The 13,233-nt window shown below is 37.3% G+C and overlaps 2 protein-coding genes across 2 annotated transcripts; one reads left to right on the forward strand and one right to left on the reverse strand.

Annotated features, from left to right (window-relative positions):
• The first annotated feature begins 1,110 nt into the window (after positions 1-1,110).
• On the forward strand, positions 1,111-5,635 carry LOC113669791 (kelch-like protein 28). Its single transcript, XM_027185868.2, has 2 exons — positions 1,111-3,916; positions 4,652-5,635. Exons 1-2 carry the CDS (start codon positions 2,656-2,658, stop codon positions 5,083-5,085), a joined length of 1,695 nt encoding a protein of 564 aa, XP_027041669.1. The 5' UTR covers positions 1,111-2,655; the 3' UTR covers positions 5,086-5,635.
• Positions 5,636-5,686: 51 nt separating this feature from the next.
• LOC113669792 (aspartyl/asparaginyl beta-hydroxylase) lies at positions 5,687-13,211 on the reverse strand. Its single transcript, XM_027185869.2, has 7 exons — positions 13,069-13,211; positions 11,088-11,794; positions 10,438-10,632; positions 10,056-10,195; positions 8,703-8,931; positions 8,325-8,455; positions 5,687-7,837 (listed from the first exon to the last, which is right to left on the reverse strand). Exons 1-7 carry the CDS (start codon positions 13,109-13,111, stop codon positions 7,687-7,689), a joined length of 1,596 nt encoding a protein of 531 aa, XP_027041670.2. The 5' UTR covers positions 13,112-13,211; the 3' UTR covers positions 5,687-7,686.
• Positions 13,212-13,233: the final 22 nt, after the last annotated feature.

Raw genomic sequence — 13,233 nt, forward strand, 5'->3', positions numbered from 1 at the left:
GGCGCAATGAAAAGTTGTCTTTTGTTCTTCATATTTATGTTTATATTTTTCCATTCTGTATACTCAGAATAATCTTTGTTACTTTATAACACTTTCCTGGTAAAGTTTTTCAGTTTGTCCGTAGATCTCTTTCAAACTACATAAGCAAGGTAATTGAATTAATTGAACTTATAAAGTAACAGTTGATGAACGTGTATCTTCTCAAACTTATCGTAAACTTATCTTAAACCGATCAAGTTAAATTATCAGGTAGAAATTGTAGAAGTTTTTTTATATTGACGGACTTAACATCACACTCTTTTCGGAAAAATCAGAGTCGTCACTACATAAACGACGAAGTCTGGGAAACTGTGAAAAAGTTATGGAGTTCTTGACGTGTGGTGGATGTGAAGATGAATACAACAAGTAACTATGTGAATCTGTAGGTTTGTAGTAAACACTAATGCATAAACTACAAACAAGTAACTATGTGAATCTGTAGGTTTGTAGTTTATGCACTAGTGTTTACCACAAACCTACAGATTCACATAGTTACTCCGAAAAATCAGAGGCAATGTGCCAGTTTTTTGATAAACGTGGCTATCCTGTTTCTGTCGTTCAAGCGGGCCACCACCGCGCCCAACAAATTGATCGACAGTCAGCACTACAAATGACTAAGAAGGAAAACACTGACTGCATTCCATTCACTCTTACATTTCACCCTCACAACCACGCGGTTAAATCTATCATTCTAAAAAACTTTAAATTACTCCAAAACGATTCAGAGACTGGCACTATCTTTTCGCAACCCCCACTTATTTCACTGAAACGTGACAAAAACATAGGCAACGTTTTGGTCAGAAGTTCATTTCAAACCAATGACCAATCTGGAACTTTCAAATGCGCTCGCTCACGATGCAAAATTGTCCTTTCATTCATAACGTAGAGAAAATATCGGGACCCAAGAGATCCATTAAGATCACTGATAACTTAACATGTACCTCCGCCAATGTCATTTACTTGCACCTATTGCAATAAGTTATACATTGGCGAAACAGGAAGACAACTAGGTGACCGATTCCGAGAATACCTTCGCGTCGTGGAAAGAAATGACAAGGACGCATCCAAACCAGTCACTAGACACTTTAATCTCCCTAATCATTCAAACAAGATATGACAGTTTACGGCCTTTCCTTACATCTAGGCAGTTCGGAAAGCCGCAGAACAATAGAACAAAAATTTATCTTCCAAATCGGCACTCTTAATCCCCACGGTATCAACGAGCGCTTTTCATTCAACTAATTTATTCCTGTTTTCTCGTCACCATATTCCCACCAACAGCGTAGCTCCACTTTCTGCGTATAAACCCACACACAACCCACAATTCCTCCAATCGCTCTGACGAAGGGCTAACGCTCGAAACGCTCGAAACGCTCGAAACGCTCGAAAAGCTTTTTTACCCTTTACTGTGGCCAATTTACGTTTTCAACTCAATTGTTAACACTTTGTTAAACGATAAAAATGGGACTATATTTAATCTGAAATATTGTAAGGGTTTCCTTATATTGGTGTCGGGAAAAGGAATGGAAATATTATATTACTTTAAGGAAATGTGTAGCAGCTGGGGGGAGATTTAACAATCAGATCTTGGGAGTTAAAGAGTTCATAACTCAAGAAGAAACTAATAAGCTTGAGACCCTCAAATTAGAAATCGAAAATTAAATCAATCAAGCTATACAAGAAAGTATAAAACTCTTAGATTGGACTTACTTTAAAACATCATCTGACTCAAAGCTAAATAACATTACAGCAAATACACATCAAAAATAGAAACAGTATGAATTATTTTCTGGTAAAAACTGAGATTAAAATCACCTATTTAAAATGAATAATTCTAATTAGGATAAATAGATTAAAAAAAAAAAAAAACGATTTTTGGCATAAACTTGAGAAATCTTTATGATCGATGTCAGTATTTGAGTAACTATGCACCTATGCGTACCTACCCTTCCCCTAGCAATATCAACCCTAAGTTGTCTCGGCCTACTGTTGTTGAGTTAGGGGAGGGGTAGGTTTTAATTCTGTTCCTTGTTGTTCCCCACGGCCTTTAGTCTACATGACTAGCGTAATTTTGGTCCTCGCGTGGACACTCGTGTGTCACCTACGTTTCGCGTTCGCCTCGCGGCTCCTTCCGCCCGGTTGAAAAAGTAAAATGGGAACATTCTTGTTCCATCTAATATCGCTTAGTATTCCTACTGAAGCCCACTGATAAAATAGAAACTCATTAAAAAAATTTGTTTTTCAATTTTTTTTTAATTTGACCCTTTAAATAATGGTTTATCTTTTTTTTCGAAGTAAATCATGTATTGAAAAAATAAAACTTAAATAGATGAAAATCTCGTTGTAAAAAACATCGTAGCGTGATTTGGTTGGAAGGGTTTCTGTTCTAACACCCGAGTCCACGATATTGATGCTAGTACAGCGGTAAGGTATAATTTACTTGATTACGAACCAATCAATTACGCTTTTATTTTGGCACATTACGCGAACTAACCAATCAGATGTCCCCTTATTTTGGACATTACGAAAGGGGAATCGAGGAAAACAACGAAAGTGAAATGATGTTGGGGCCGTGAAAATCTTACCAAGAAAATTGAGAACCTGTCAAACCACGCCATGGCGGCGCATCGAAGGTTCAATATCCCTCTGCATTCCAACGATGCATTGAAAACTATGAACGATTTGCGAAGAAAAGGTGAATTATGTGACGTGGTTCTCCATGTCGATGGTCGCCAATTTCCCGCGCACAGAATTGTCCTTGCTGGAGCCAGTTCTTACTTACGAGCCATGTTTACAAATGGTATGTTGGAAAGTGGCATGAAAGACATTAAACTACAAGGCGTTGAAGCGAGTGTCATGGACGGATTACTCGATTTTGCATATACTGGAGCCATCGATGTCACTGTGGAGAACGTGCAAGCACTTTTATCGGCTGCTTCGTTGTTAAACCTGCAGAGCTTAAGAACAGTTTGTTGTGGTTTTCTTCAGACACACCTAGATGCTACGAACTGTCTCGGTATCCGAGCATTTGCAGATCTGTATTCGTGTTCAGAACTCGAAGAAGCTGCCTATCGATTCGTACGCCAACACTTCTTGGATGTAGCGAAGGGTGAGGAGTTCTTACAAATGCCAAAACAAGCCTTGAGGAGTCTTCTTCGCGAAGACCTTCTTCAGGTACGTTCTGAGAACCAAGTGTTCGAAGCTGTGGAGGCGTGGATTTTAAACGATTTCTGTCGACGAAAGGATTATGCGGTTGAGCTTCTAAGTCACGTTAGGCTTCCTTTGTTAACTCTCGAATTTCTCGAAGCCCGAGTGTTTCCATCTAAAATTATCAAGAACAATGCTGATTGTCAGCTCCTATTGGCTAAAGTTCTTAACGAGAGCGCTCGTAATTTGCCTCGGTATATGACACTGCCTCGAGCTCAGCCGCAAGCTGTCTATGTCATAGGCGGACGAAATGGTATTGATTGCCAGCTTTCAAGTTTAGAGAGATACGATACATTAACAAACCAATGGATTATGCTGCAAAACATGAAATATCCCAGAACAGCAGTTGGAGCTTGTAGCCTCAATGGACTTCTTTATGTAGTAGGTGGCGAGTGTGCAGTTAGTGCTCCTCATGATGACACCATGTACGTGCGACATGCAGAGTGCTATGATCCAGCAGTCAATCAGTGGATTTCGCTGGCTGATATTGCCATTCAGAGGTCATTTATTGCAGTGACAGCTTTAAATGGTTACGTTTATGCCCTGGGAGGTGAAGACAGAACATGCAGTTATAACTATGTTGAAAGATATGACCCAAAGACGGATCACTGGAGTACAGTGCAATGTATGCGAAGGAAGAGATCTGGAGCAGGAGTTGCTGTTTGTGATGGTTTGTGTACAACTTTTTTGTTCCTAATTCTTTACACCCTAACATCAGTATAAACATTCTCCTTACTCTTCTCTATACATTTACCTTGGCAAGGACAAGGAGAATTATTTAACACATCTGTATAAACATTCTCCTTACTCTTCTCTATACATTTACCTTGGCAAGGACAAGGAGAATTATTTAACACACAGTGCTTCTTAGCTTAATGATCATTTCCTTAATTCTTGTGATTGTCTTAAACAACTCAGCATTATTACCACAAGGAGGAATGAACTGTTGGTGACTCTTAGAATTTTAAAGGTTAAGAAAGAACTATACTCCAGAAATTATTGACTGCTATCTCTGCCATGGAAAGTATTTAAAACATTTTTCTCCAACCACTTTTTGAGATTCCAAGGTGTTACATAACTTGTCAATAATTTTTTTCAAATTTGATTTCGAATCTGCTTGTCACATTAGATAGGCAGAATTATTTGAACTATGCTCAGCTTTATGTAAGATGTTATGGTCTGAACTTTTGGGTCATCAGAATCTTATAAGTAATTCTCTGTACTGTCTGCCATACAGTTCTCTTGATGTTATTTCAGAGAATTTGGTATTAGATCATCTAGGAATCCCTTAGTTCATATTTTTCTCATTTTTGTCTTCTCAATAATGTATTGATACTCTAAGAAAAAAATTAAGTCTCGGTCGCTCATGAAAGTCAAAAGGTTGACATATCTTTTTTCATCAAAGGGAAGCTGTACATTGCTGGAGGCTACGATCGAGGTGTTCACAGTGACAGAGCAAGTGTTGAATGCTATGACCCTGATACAGACACATGGACATTTGTAACAGAACTTGAAAAAGCACGCTCTGGCATGTCCCTTGTTGCTCTAAACAACTTCTTGTATGCACTTGGAGGTCGAAACAGAAGCACAGATCATTACTTTGATCTTGCAGAAAGATACAACACACAGACACATCAGTGGCAGCCGGTTGCGCCGTTGAACACACCAAGGGCTTGGCCATCGGTGGCGGTGTATGACAACAAGATTTTTGTGTTAGGTGGATTTGATGGTGCACACAGGCTCTCCAGTGTTGAAGTGTACGATCCAGAAACTGATACTTGGCGTTTTGTACAGGACATGAACATTTGCCGTGCAGGTTGTGGTGCAGCAGTGTTGTAGTTTTAAAGTGAAACAGGACAAAGAAGGCCCTGGTTTTACAGAGGCCTGGAAAGATCACTGTCTGGATTTGAACCAGGAAATTACTTTTACAATGTTTTTACTCAATTAAAAATTTGATAGCAAAAATCAAAAGCAAATATCTAGGTCATTTTGTGTTGAAAAGGATTACTGGTGCACAAACTAGGTGTGAAGGATTAGTATTACACAAAAGGAAAAATTTTAGAGTGCCTTTGAATTCAGCTTTGTTTTGATGTTAATTGGCAGAAAGAAGCTGAGAACTGTCACTGTTAAACATTGTATATGCCCTAAGAATCAAAGTAGGTGTGTTTGTGTCAGGAAGCGTGATGCAGTTTTTAAAGGGACTTGAAATAAGAACCACAAGCATGAAATTTGTTCCAAGAACTTTCAATCAGTCTGTGATTCTTATGATCACCATGTTGCTTTGTAGCAGATAACTAGCTGTGATAATTGCTGTACAAATACCTGCTATCTTTTGAACTAAAGTAACAAGGACAAAACAGTCTGCAATAAACTTTCCCTAAACAATTGAGTAAAGTTTTGATTGGTTTGCGGTATCAGAACAAACAAACAAAACACAACAAACAAACAAACAAAATCTTTTTATTTTAGCAATCAAAATACATATCTAACAATTCCTACTCACAAAATAGCAAAGCTGAGGTGGGAGGGAACATTAAAATAGAGTTTTTGGATCAATATCAGTATCTGGGCAACTGCCCACCTACCCCTCCCCTAATTCAACAACAGTCAATTGACAACAACTTAAGGTTAATGTTGGGTTAGGGGAGGGGTAGGTGGGCAGTTGCCCAGATACTGATATTGATCCGAGTTTTCAATATTAACAAGTTTGACTGAACAGAGGAAATGACAAGGAGATCATGCATATGCACAAACAATGAAAATCAGTACAGAAATAAAATTACATGCAAAAAAGTAAAAAAAAACAGCAACAATAACAAAGGAAACTAAAGACTAAAACTTTCAAAATTTATCAATTAAAGTATGGACGTCAACACATATCCTCTCACATCAAAATGTATATTGAAAGCCTTCTGAAAGGGGAAAAGGAAAAAGTAATAGAGTAGGGTATCCTACATCTCTAGGTTCAAAAAGAAGAAGATTCTAATTCAAAAAAACTTCTGAATTTGGCAGGCCATACAGTGAGATACTGCCTGCTAAACTGATCGATCATACTGCACACGAGAGATACAGTAAGGTCCTTGAAAAGGTTTTGGAAAGTTGTGGAATTTAACAAGTTGGTAAACATACAAAATCTGTTCAAGTATAAAGGTGTGATTACTAGAAAAATTCATTTTTTTGTGGACAATAATTCATAAAAATCACATTTAATCACAAAGCTTACATTTAATTTGGACACACAATAAACCACTTTGACACAAAACTTTTTTATGTCCAGCAACTGTTGAAGCTGAGTCTGGGTTTGTTGTGATTTTTTAGCGGTCAGTGCATTCTGACAGATTTAAATCTTGTCCTTCAACATTGTTCCTGTTGATATGAACAATCCACATGCAAAATATATCATTACATATTACTAAAATCATGCTAAAATATCTTAATCTCCAACAAAACTGATAAATGATGGAAAAGGCTTCTAATTTGCTTCAAATTACTAGAAGCCTACATAACATAACTTTCTAACAATTTTATTTTCATTGAGGACAAGAAAAAAAGTGAAAATTTTATTTCCATGTCTAAAATGAGTTAAAAAGCAATAAATTCAATGGGAAGCAAGTGCAGGAAAAACTCAGTAAAAGAGGCAAAGCAGGATCAATAAATGAATCTCCTTTTGATTGATTTTTTTTGTACTTGTCCATCATCAGGCTAAGCTGTCACCTGTTTAACAGATAATGAAGAGCCTTTTCTAGGCCTTCAGTTTGTAAAACACAGCAAAATAGCAAATGGTGTAATAGTAGCAGAGAAGTGAAAACACAAGGAATACTTGGGTAAAGAACATTATGCAGCCCCACCAAAACCTCCCTCTTTGTTTCCTCCTCTACTACTATTGCGTTTTTTATTATTGCGTGGATCAATATCAGTATCTGGGCAACTGCCCACCTACCCTTCCCCTAACCCAACAACAGTCGATTGATGGCAAATTAGGGTTAAGGTTGGGTTAGGGGAGGGGTTGGTGGGCAGTTGCCCAGATACTGATATTGATCCTATTGTGCTTTGGTTTAGCAACTGAGCAGCTGGAACAGGCCAGATACTGAACTGATGTTGTAGGGAGACTTAACATGTTTACCACTTAAACCCTTTCACTACCAAAATCTCATAAATAATTATCTTTACTGTTTACCATACAATTCTTGTCATGTGAATTTGAAGAATTTGATATCAGATCAACTTATGATCAACTAACAGATAATTTTCTTTACTCCTGTCACTTGTCTGCCTGACATTGTCTTGATAGAGTAAGGAGAGATTCTTTTTTGGTCACCAATGGGAGTCACAGGGTTAAGGTGTTCATCTTTGTTCCCCATAACCCCTTATAAACAGTTCCTCATTGAGACTGTGGCAAATCTTCATGTGCCAACCTTAAAAAATGTGTAAAAATTGGGCTTAAATGGGAGATAATGAAGCTCTTTGTTGAGGTGTCAAGTCTGGATGCCAAAAGTCGACAATAAGAATGAGTCGAAAAGTTGAACCATTGTGCCAAACTTCATGGTCAAAAGAGTCGTCAATGATTAGTGCTTTGCCTTCTTCCCAAGTTCTGTAAGAACAAGGAAGATAAACATGAGAAAATGCATACTCCTTCAGTATATCACTCATTTCTCCTGGTCAGTCATTGTATCAGTCATGCAATCATTCAGTCAGTACTCAGTCACTCTTGTCAGTCACTCAGTCATTCAGTCAGTCAATCAATCACTCACTCCGTGAGTCAGTCAGTCAATGAGTCATTTGTTTTGTCATTTATTCAGTCAATGATTCAATCAGTAAGTCAGTCATAAGTCAGTCAATCAGTCAGTCATTCTGCCATTCAGTCAGTCATTGGGTCAGTCAATCAGTGCGACAGTCAGACAGTCCGTCCATCAGTCATTCAGTCAGTCCATCAGTCATTTGGTTATTCATTCAGTCAGCCAGTAAGTGGGTTTGATGGTCAATTTGGTAAGTGGGTCGGTTAGCCATTCAGCCACCCAGTCGGTGAGCCAGCCAGCTCAAACAAGTAAGCAAACACAACAAATTATCATCATTATTACCTTGTTTCCCGTCCAACTCTTATAGCCACATTTTTGGGAATAACAAGTCCAAGATGAAGGCGTAGTCTGCAGTTTGTAGGACCTGTGTGGGGCCAGACATGGGTGCCAGGTAGCATCACAGAATACTTGATCTAAGCAACAAAAAACAGCGAAGCACAAATCCCTAAAATAAACTTATCTTCAACAAAAATTGATGATCACACACTACTAGTGGCAAAATAAGAACATTCCCCTGGTTTGGTGCACATTGTGATGTACAAAATTTACGACTTTTTCCACCCCATTTTTACTTTATTTTTGAGACAAATAATGATTCAAATTGTGAGTAGACAACATGATCTCCTCTTGATCCTCACCCCCAGGTTGTTCCAAACATACCTGTCCTCTCTTACAGCTGGTGGCATCTTTGATGGTATCAATGATAGCACAAGTCTGTGGTGTCTTTTGACAAGCTGCAGCGTTCTTTCGGCCACGTTGGTATAAAGTGAACTGTTTCCAGTCTCCTTGTTCTCTGAGATTTTCTTCTTCTGGTATAAACCCTCCTGACTTTTGGTCTAGCAACGATATTCCTTCATCTTTGATGACCTCCCAGTTGGCTTCAAGTTTCCTTGTTTCATAAATGACAAACCCCAAGATATTATTGTTAATTCTCCTTACTGTCTGCTAAGTGATTCTTATTATGTTAGTTTGGAGAATTTGGTATTGGATCAATTAGTAATCCCATAATTGATATCTTTCTTTACTCTCCTCACTTTTCTGCATGATATTGTATAGATGTGGTCAGGAGAAATTCTGTCCTGATCACTCACGGGAGTTAAAAGGTTAAAGAAGTTTGAAGAAGATATAACTGGCCCCAGTTGTTCAAAGGTTGAATAACACTATCCACTCGACAAAACTCTATCCAGTGGATAATGCTATATGTTTGCCATCAGTTATCTGCAAGATAGCAATTTATCTCATGGATAGCGTTATCTAACCTTTATACAATTGAGCCCTGGTTGATTATCATATGCAAGTCAAAAAAGGTAGGTTAAGTAAACCTTTACCTCCATCATCTGATTGTTAATTCTCTCCTCTAGCTGCTACACTTTTTTTTGTAAATTGGTTATGAGAATTTGGTGTTCCATCAAGATAATATCTTGTATCTGATAAGTTTGAGTATTCTCACTACCTGTTTGCTAGATAATGTATGGATACAATGGGGAGAAATTACATGTTAATCACTTCTGAGCCTCAACTGGTTAAGGGGTTAGTGAGTCAGGGATTTTTGTTGAGCTGAATTTTTGGACATCAGCCATAAAGAATTGAAGAGAGAATCAAAGTGTGATGCTCAATGCCTTTCCTTGAAAATACTCAGGGGTATGTGATATTTTGCTTGGCCAAGGCAAAATGCTGTGTCATAGTCCAGCCATAGAGTAGTTTTCACCATCACAATCAAACTGCTGTCATAGTCCAGCCATAGAGTAGTTTTCACCATCACCAATCAAACTGCTCATAAAGGTTGTAAATCAACTCTTTCATTCTCAGAAGTGATTAACATATAATTTCTCCCTATAATATCCATACATAATCCAGAAAACAGGTAATGAGAATACTCAAGCTAATCAGGTAGAAGTTGTTATCCAGAGATCTAACACCAAATTCTTGTAACTTGTTTAGAAGGAAATGTCTAGCAACTAAAGGGAAGAGTTAACAGTCAGATCTTGAGAATGAAAGGGTTAATATCTGTACCGAATGGCTCTTTCATATCCAGTTTCTTCTGGTGTCCACCACGGTTGTGCGGTCAGTGGTGTATCTGCATTGTACAAAGAACGTTGCAAAGCAGACATGAATATTCCTTTTCCTGCAGCTTCCTCATATACTTTGTAAGCCTGTGCAAGAGAAATCAATCAACATCCTGTTTCTTTACATACTTTGGACTGCATGCAATAATCAATGCACCATTAGTTGGCTAAAAAAGGAAATTAGATTCTATGGACAAACAAATCAACTTTTTCTGCCACACAAACTATCTTCAGTCATCTGGGAAAGAAAGAACTAAATTTTTTACATGAAACTTAAGGTAGTTTTGGCATAGTGTGACCCAGCACTTAGTTAGAACAAGGTTTCTCACCTCATCTGGTCTTCCAATTCTAGTAAAAGCATCCCCCAGATGAAAATAAAATCTTCCATCATCAGCACCTGCTTCACCACTCGAGATCCCATTACGTAGCAGAGGGATAGCTTCAATATACCGCAAGTGATCAGTTTTAAGAATAAAGCCCAAGTGTGACTGGGCAAAGCCATTTCTTGGATCCATATTTATCACCTGAGAAAGAAAAAAAAATGAAAACTTTCCATCAGAGACTATTAATCAAACAGGCTGATAAATTCCCTAATCTTAGCAATAAGTTGATTAACCCTTTAATTCCCATGGGTGATCAAGACAGAATTTCTCCTTACAATATTAATACCAGTCAGGCAGACAAGTGATGAGAATAAAGAAAATATCAAATACAGGATTATTCGTTGATCTGATATCAAATTCTCCAAAGTAACATCATAAGAATTGTATGGCAGACAGTAAGGAGAATTACTGATAAGATCTTGAAAGTGAAGGGGTTAAAGGAGGGGAATGCTCCAGGAACCAGATTACAATTACTGGTGTCTCCATTACTAATTAAGAATGATATTATCATAATGACACTGACTGTGTTTGGAGGTTCTTGTGGGAGGTTTTCAACAACATCCTCATCCAAAAACACTACTAACTCCCAAACTCACCTGTTTGTAGATATTTTCTGCATCCCTGTTCTTTCCTGTCATCAAATACTGCACACCCAATTCATTCATGACCTTGATGTCACCTGGGAACTCATTCAACAGGCTCCTTAAAGCATTTGCTGCCTGACTAGACCTGCCCAGGAAACTAAGCCTATCAGCCTGACGTCGCACTGCTCTGTGTTTCAGTTCCATGGGGCAGTTCAGCATGTCCGCTGTTTTTCCATAAGCCTCTATGCTTTGTTGAAGAATATCATTGCTTTGCCTTAGTTCTGACAACTTATCTAAGGATTGTGCCTTTCCATACATAGCTCTTGGACTCTTGGGATATTTCTTCGTCAGAGCTTCAAACTTTTGTAAGGCACCTGCTATGTTACTCTTGTCTAAAATACTCTGTGCCTTGTCAAGTTCTTTCACGATGGATTTATCGTAGCTGTTGGTTATGGCCTCATTTGAATCTGATGGTTTTGTTTTTTTGGTTTTCTTTTTTGTCTTCTCAGGTGATCCTGTCTCTGTTTTGAAGGTTTGCCTTGAGTTCTGATTTAAATTTGAGTCCTCTTGATTTTTTCCGAATAAATATATCGCAACAAGTGATACCAGGATTAGGATGATGCTTGCAAAAGCAATCCACTTGATTATTGAAGAATTTGATGACTCACTAGATTTACTTGACGTCTTTGTTGATTTATTTGTTGTAGAATCATTAACATCTAGGATATGAAATTAAGATAGTCATTAATAACCCTTTACACCATCACATCTGCAGTATGCATATTTTCTGAACTGTTCTCTATAAATTTTTCTAAGAATTTTCTGACAAGAAGAATATGATTAACCATCAAGAGCTCCTTTAGTTTTTGATCATTTCTTTTATTCTCCTAACCTTGATGTGTGATTTAGGGGTGATATTGTAATGAGATATTAGACTCTAGTCAATATTGGGGGTTTACATCCAACAGATTTTCCCATGAACCCTTTCACTCTCAGGATCTCAACAGTAATTCTCCTTACTGTCTGTCAATTAATTCTTATAGTGTTAGTTTGGAGAATTTATGATTGGATTAACTTATGATCCCCTATTGTTTATTTTTCTTTACTCTCACCATTTTTTTGCTTGATATTGTACTTATATTGTTAGGAGAAATCCTTTCTTGATCACTCATGGGAGTTTAAGGGTTAAAATGTAAGACAATTTTATAAAATTAATACGCAAAATTCTTGAAAGGAATCTGGTTTGTCATGAAGTTTTGCAACTTTTCATGTTTATTTACATACTCACACTAAAAAAATAATGACAAAAAAATAACATAGAAAGCTAAATGAAGTTTACAGATGTTAATTCTCAAGAAAATACCCATATCCTGTTGTATATTTCACTGCTCTACAGGAAATAAAGAAAACAGTTAATATTGTCAATCCTTATCTCAACTGACAACTAATGAATTATTAATCACCATTTAGGATTTGACAAATACACCTGTCTTGGTAAATTAAAGAGCCACGTATACTATCATGTTCAAAAAAATAAAACATACAAAAAATATCTTTGTGAATCGTTTATCTCTATGAAAAATATTTTCTCCTGAAATAGTGTTTGTTATAGTTTACTGATTACACCAACGTTTTATATATTCGAATGAATAGTTGTGAAAGTTTCTTAATTTTAATTAATGAATGTGTGTACGATAATGCATCAAATAATCCTGATATGCCGCTAAAATAAAAATAGTTTTTATTTCTGAGTTTTCCACGCTTAATTTTGCTACGGTTATAAAAAGAAATATATACCTTTTGCACATGTCTGAGGTATATGTAACTAATTGGACTGATAAGAAATTTTTAGACAGCTGCCCTTAATTGTTCAACTGTTACGATTCCATACAATTTCTGCAGCTTCCTGCGTGCTGTTCACAGGAATTTTCAGCAAAGTATGCAGCTTTCTCTCAAAAAATTGGTTTATAAATTAGATCATCAACAAACTTACTCTTCTTTCGATCGCCAGTCACCCTTTTTCGAGGTGGAGCCATCTTCTAAACGACAATTTGAACAAATTCACTTCATCACAGCTTGAGTGGATCAACGCGAATCCTCGCGACTTTACGCGTTTACTGAATTTGAGCCCTGACTCAAATGATGTAGCGGTATTCCA

The sequence above is a fragment of the Pocillopora damicornis genome, chromosome 1, assembly GCF_964200805.1.
Source record: "Pocillopora damicornis chromosome 1, jaPocDami1.2, whole genome shotgun sequence".
NCBI classification, from domain to species: Eukaryota; Metazoa; Cnidaria; class Anthozoa; order Scleractinia; family Pocilloporidae; genus Pocillopora; species Pocillopora damicornis.

What these genes read in the sequence shown, in the direction of transcription:
- LOC113669792 (XM_027185869.2), bottom strand. Translation starts at nt 13,111, where the DNA reads ATGGCTCCACCTCGAAAAAGGGTGACTGGCGATCGAAAGAAGA. An exon ending in GACTGGCGATCGAAAGAAGA is followed by an intron (nt 11,795 to 13,068) that starts GTAAGTTTGTTG and finishes TTCATATCCTAG; the next exon opens with ATGTTAATGATTCTACAACA. An exon ending in GGATATGAAAGAGCCATTCG is followed by an intron (nt 8,932 to 10,055) that starts GTACAGATATTA and finishes TTATGAAACAAG; the next exon opens with GAAACTTGAAGCCAACTGGG.
- LOC113669791 (XM_027185868.2), top strand. Translation starts at nt 2,656, where the DNA reads ATGGCGGCGCATCGAAGGTTCAATATCCCTCTGCATTCCAACGATGCA. An exon ending in AGGAGTTGCTGTTTGTGATG is followed by an intron (nt 3,917 to 4,651) that starts GTTTGTGTACAA and finishes TTTTCATCAAAG; the next exon opens with GGAAGCTGTACATTGCTGGA.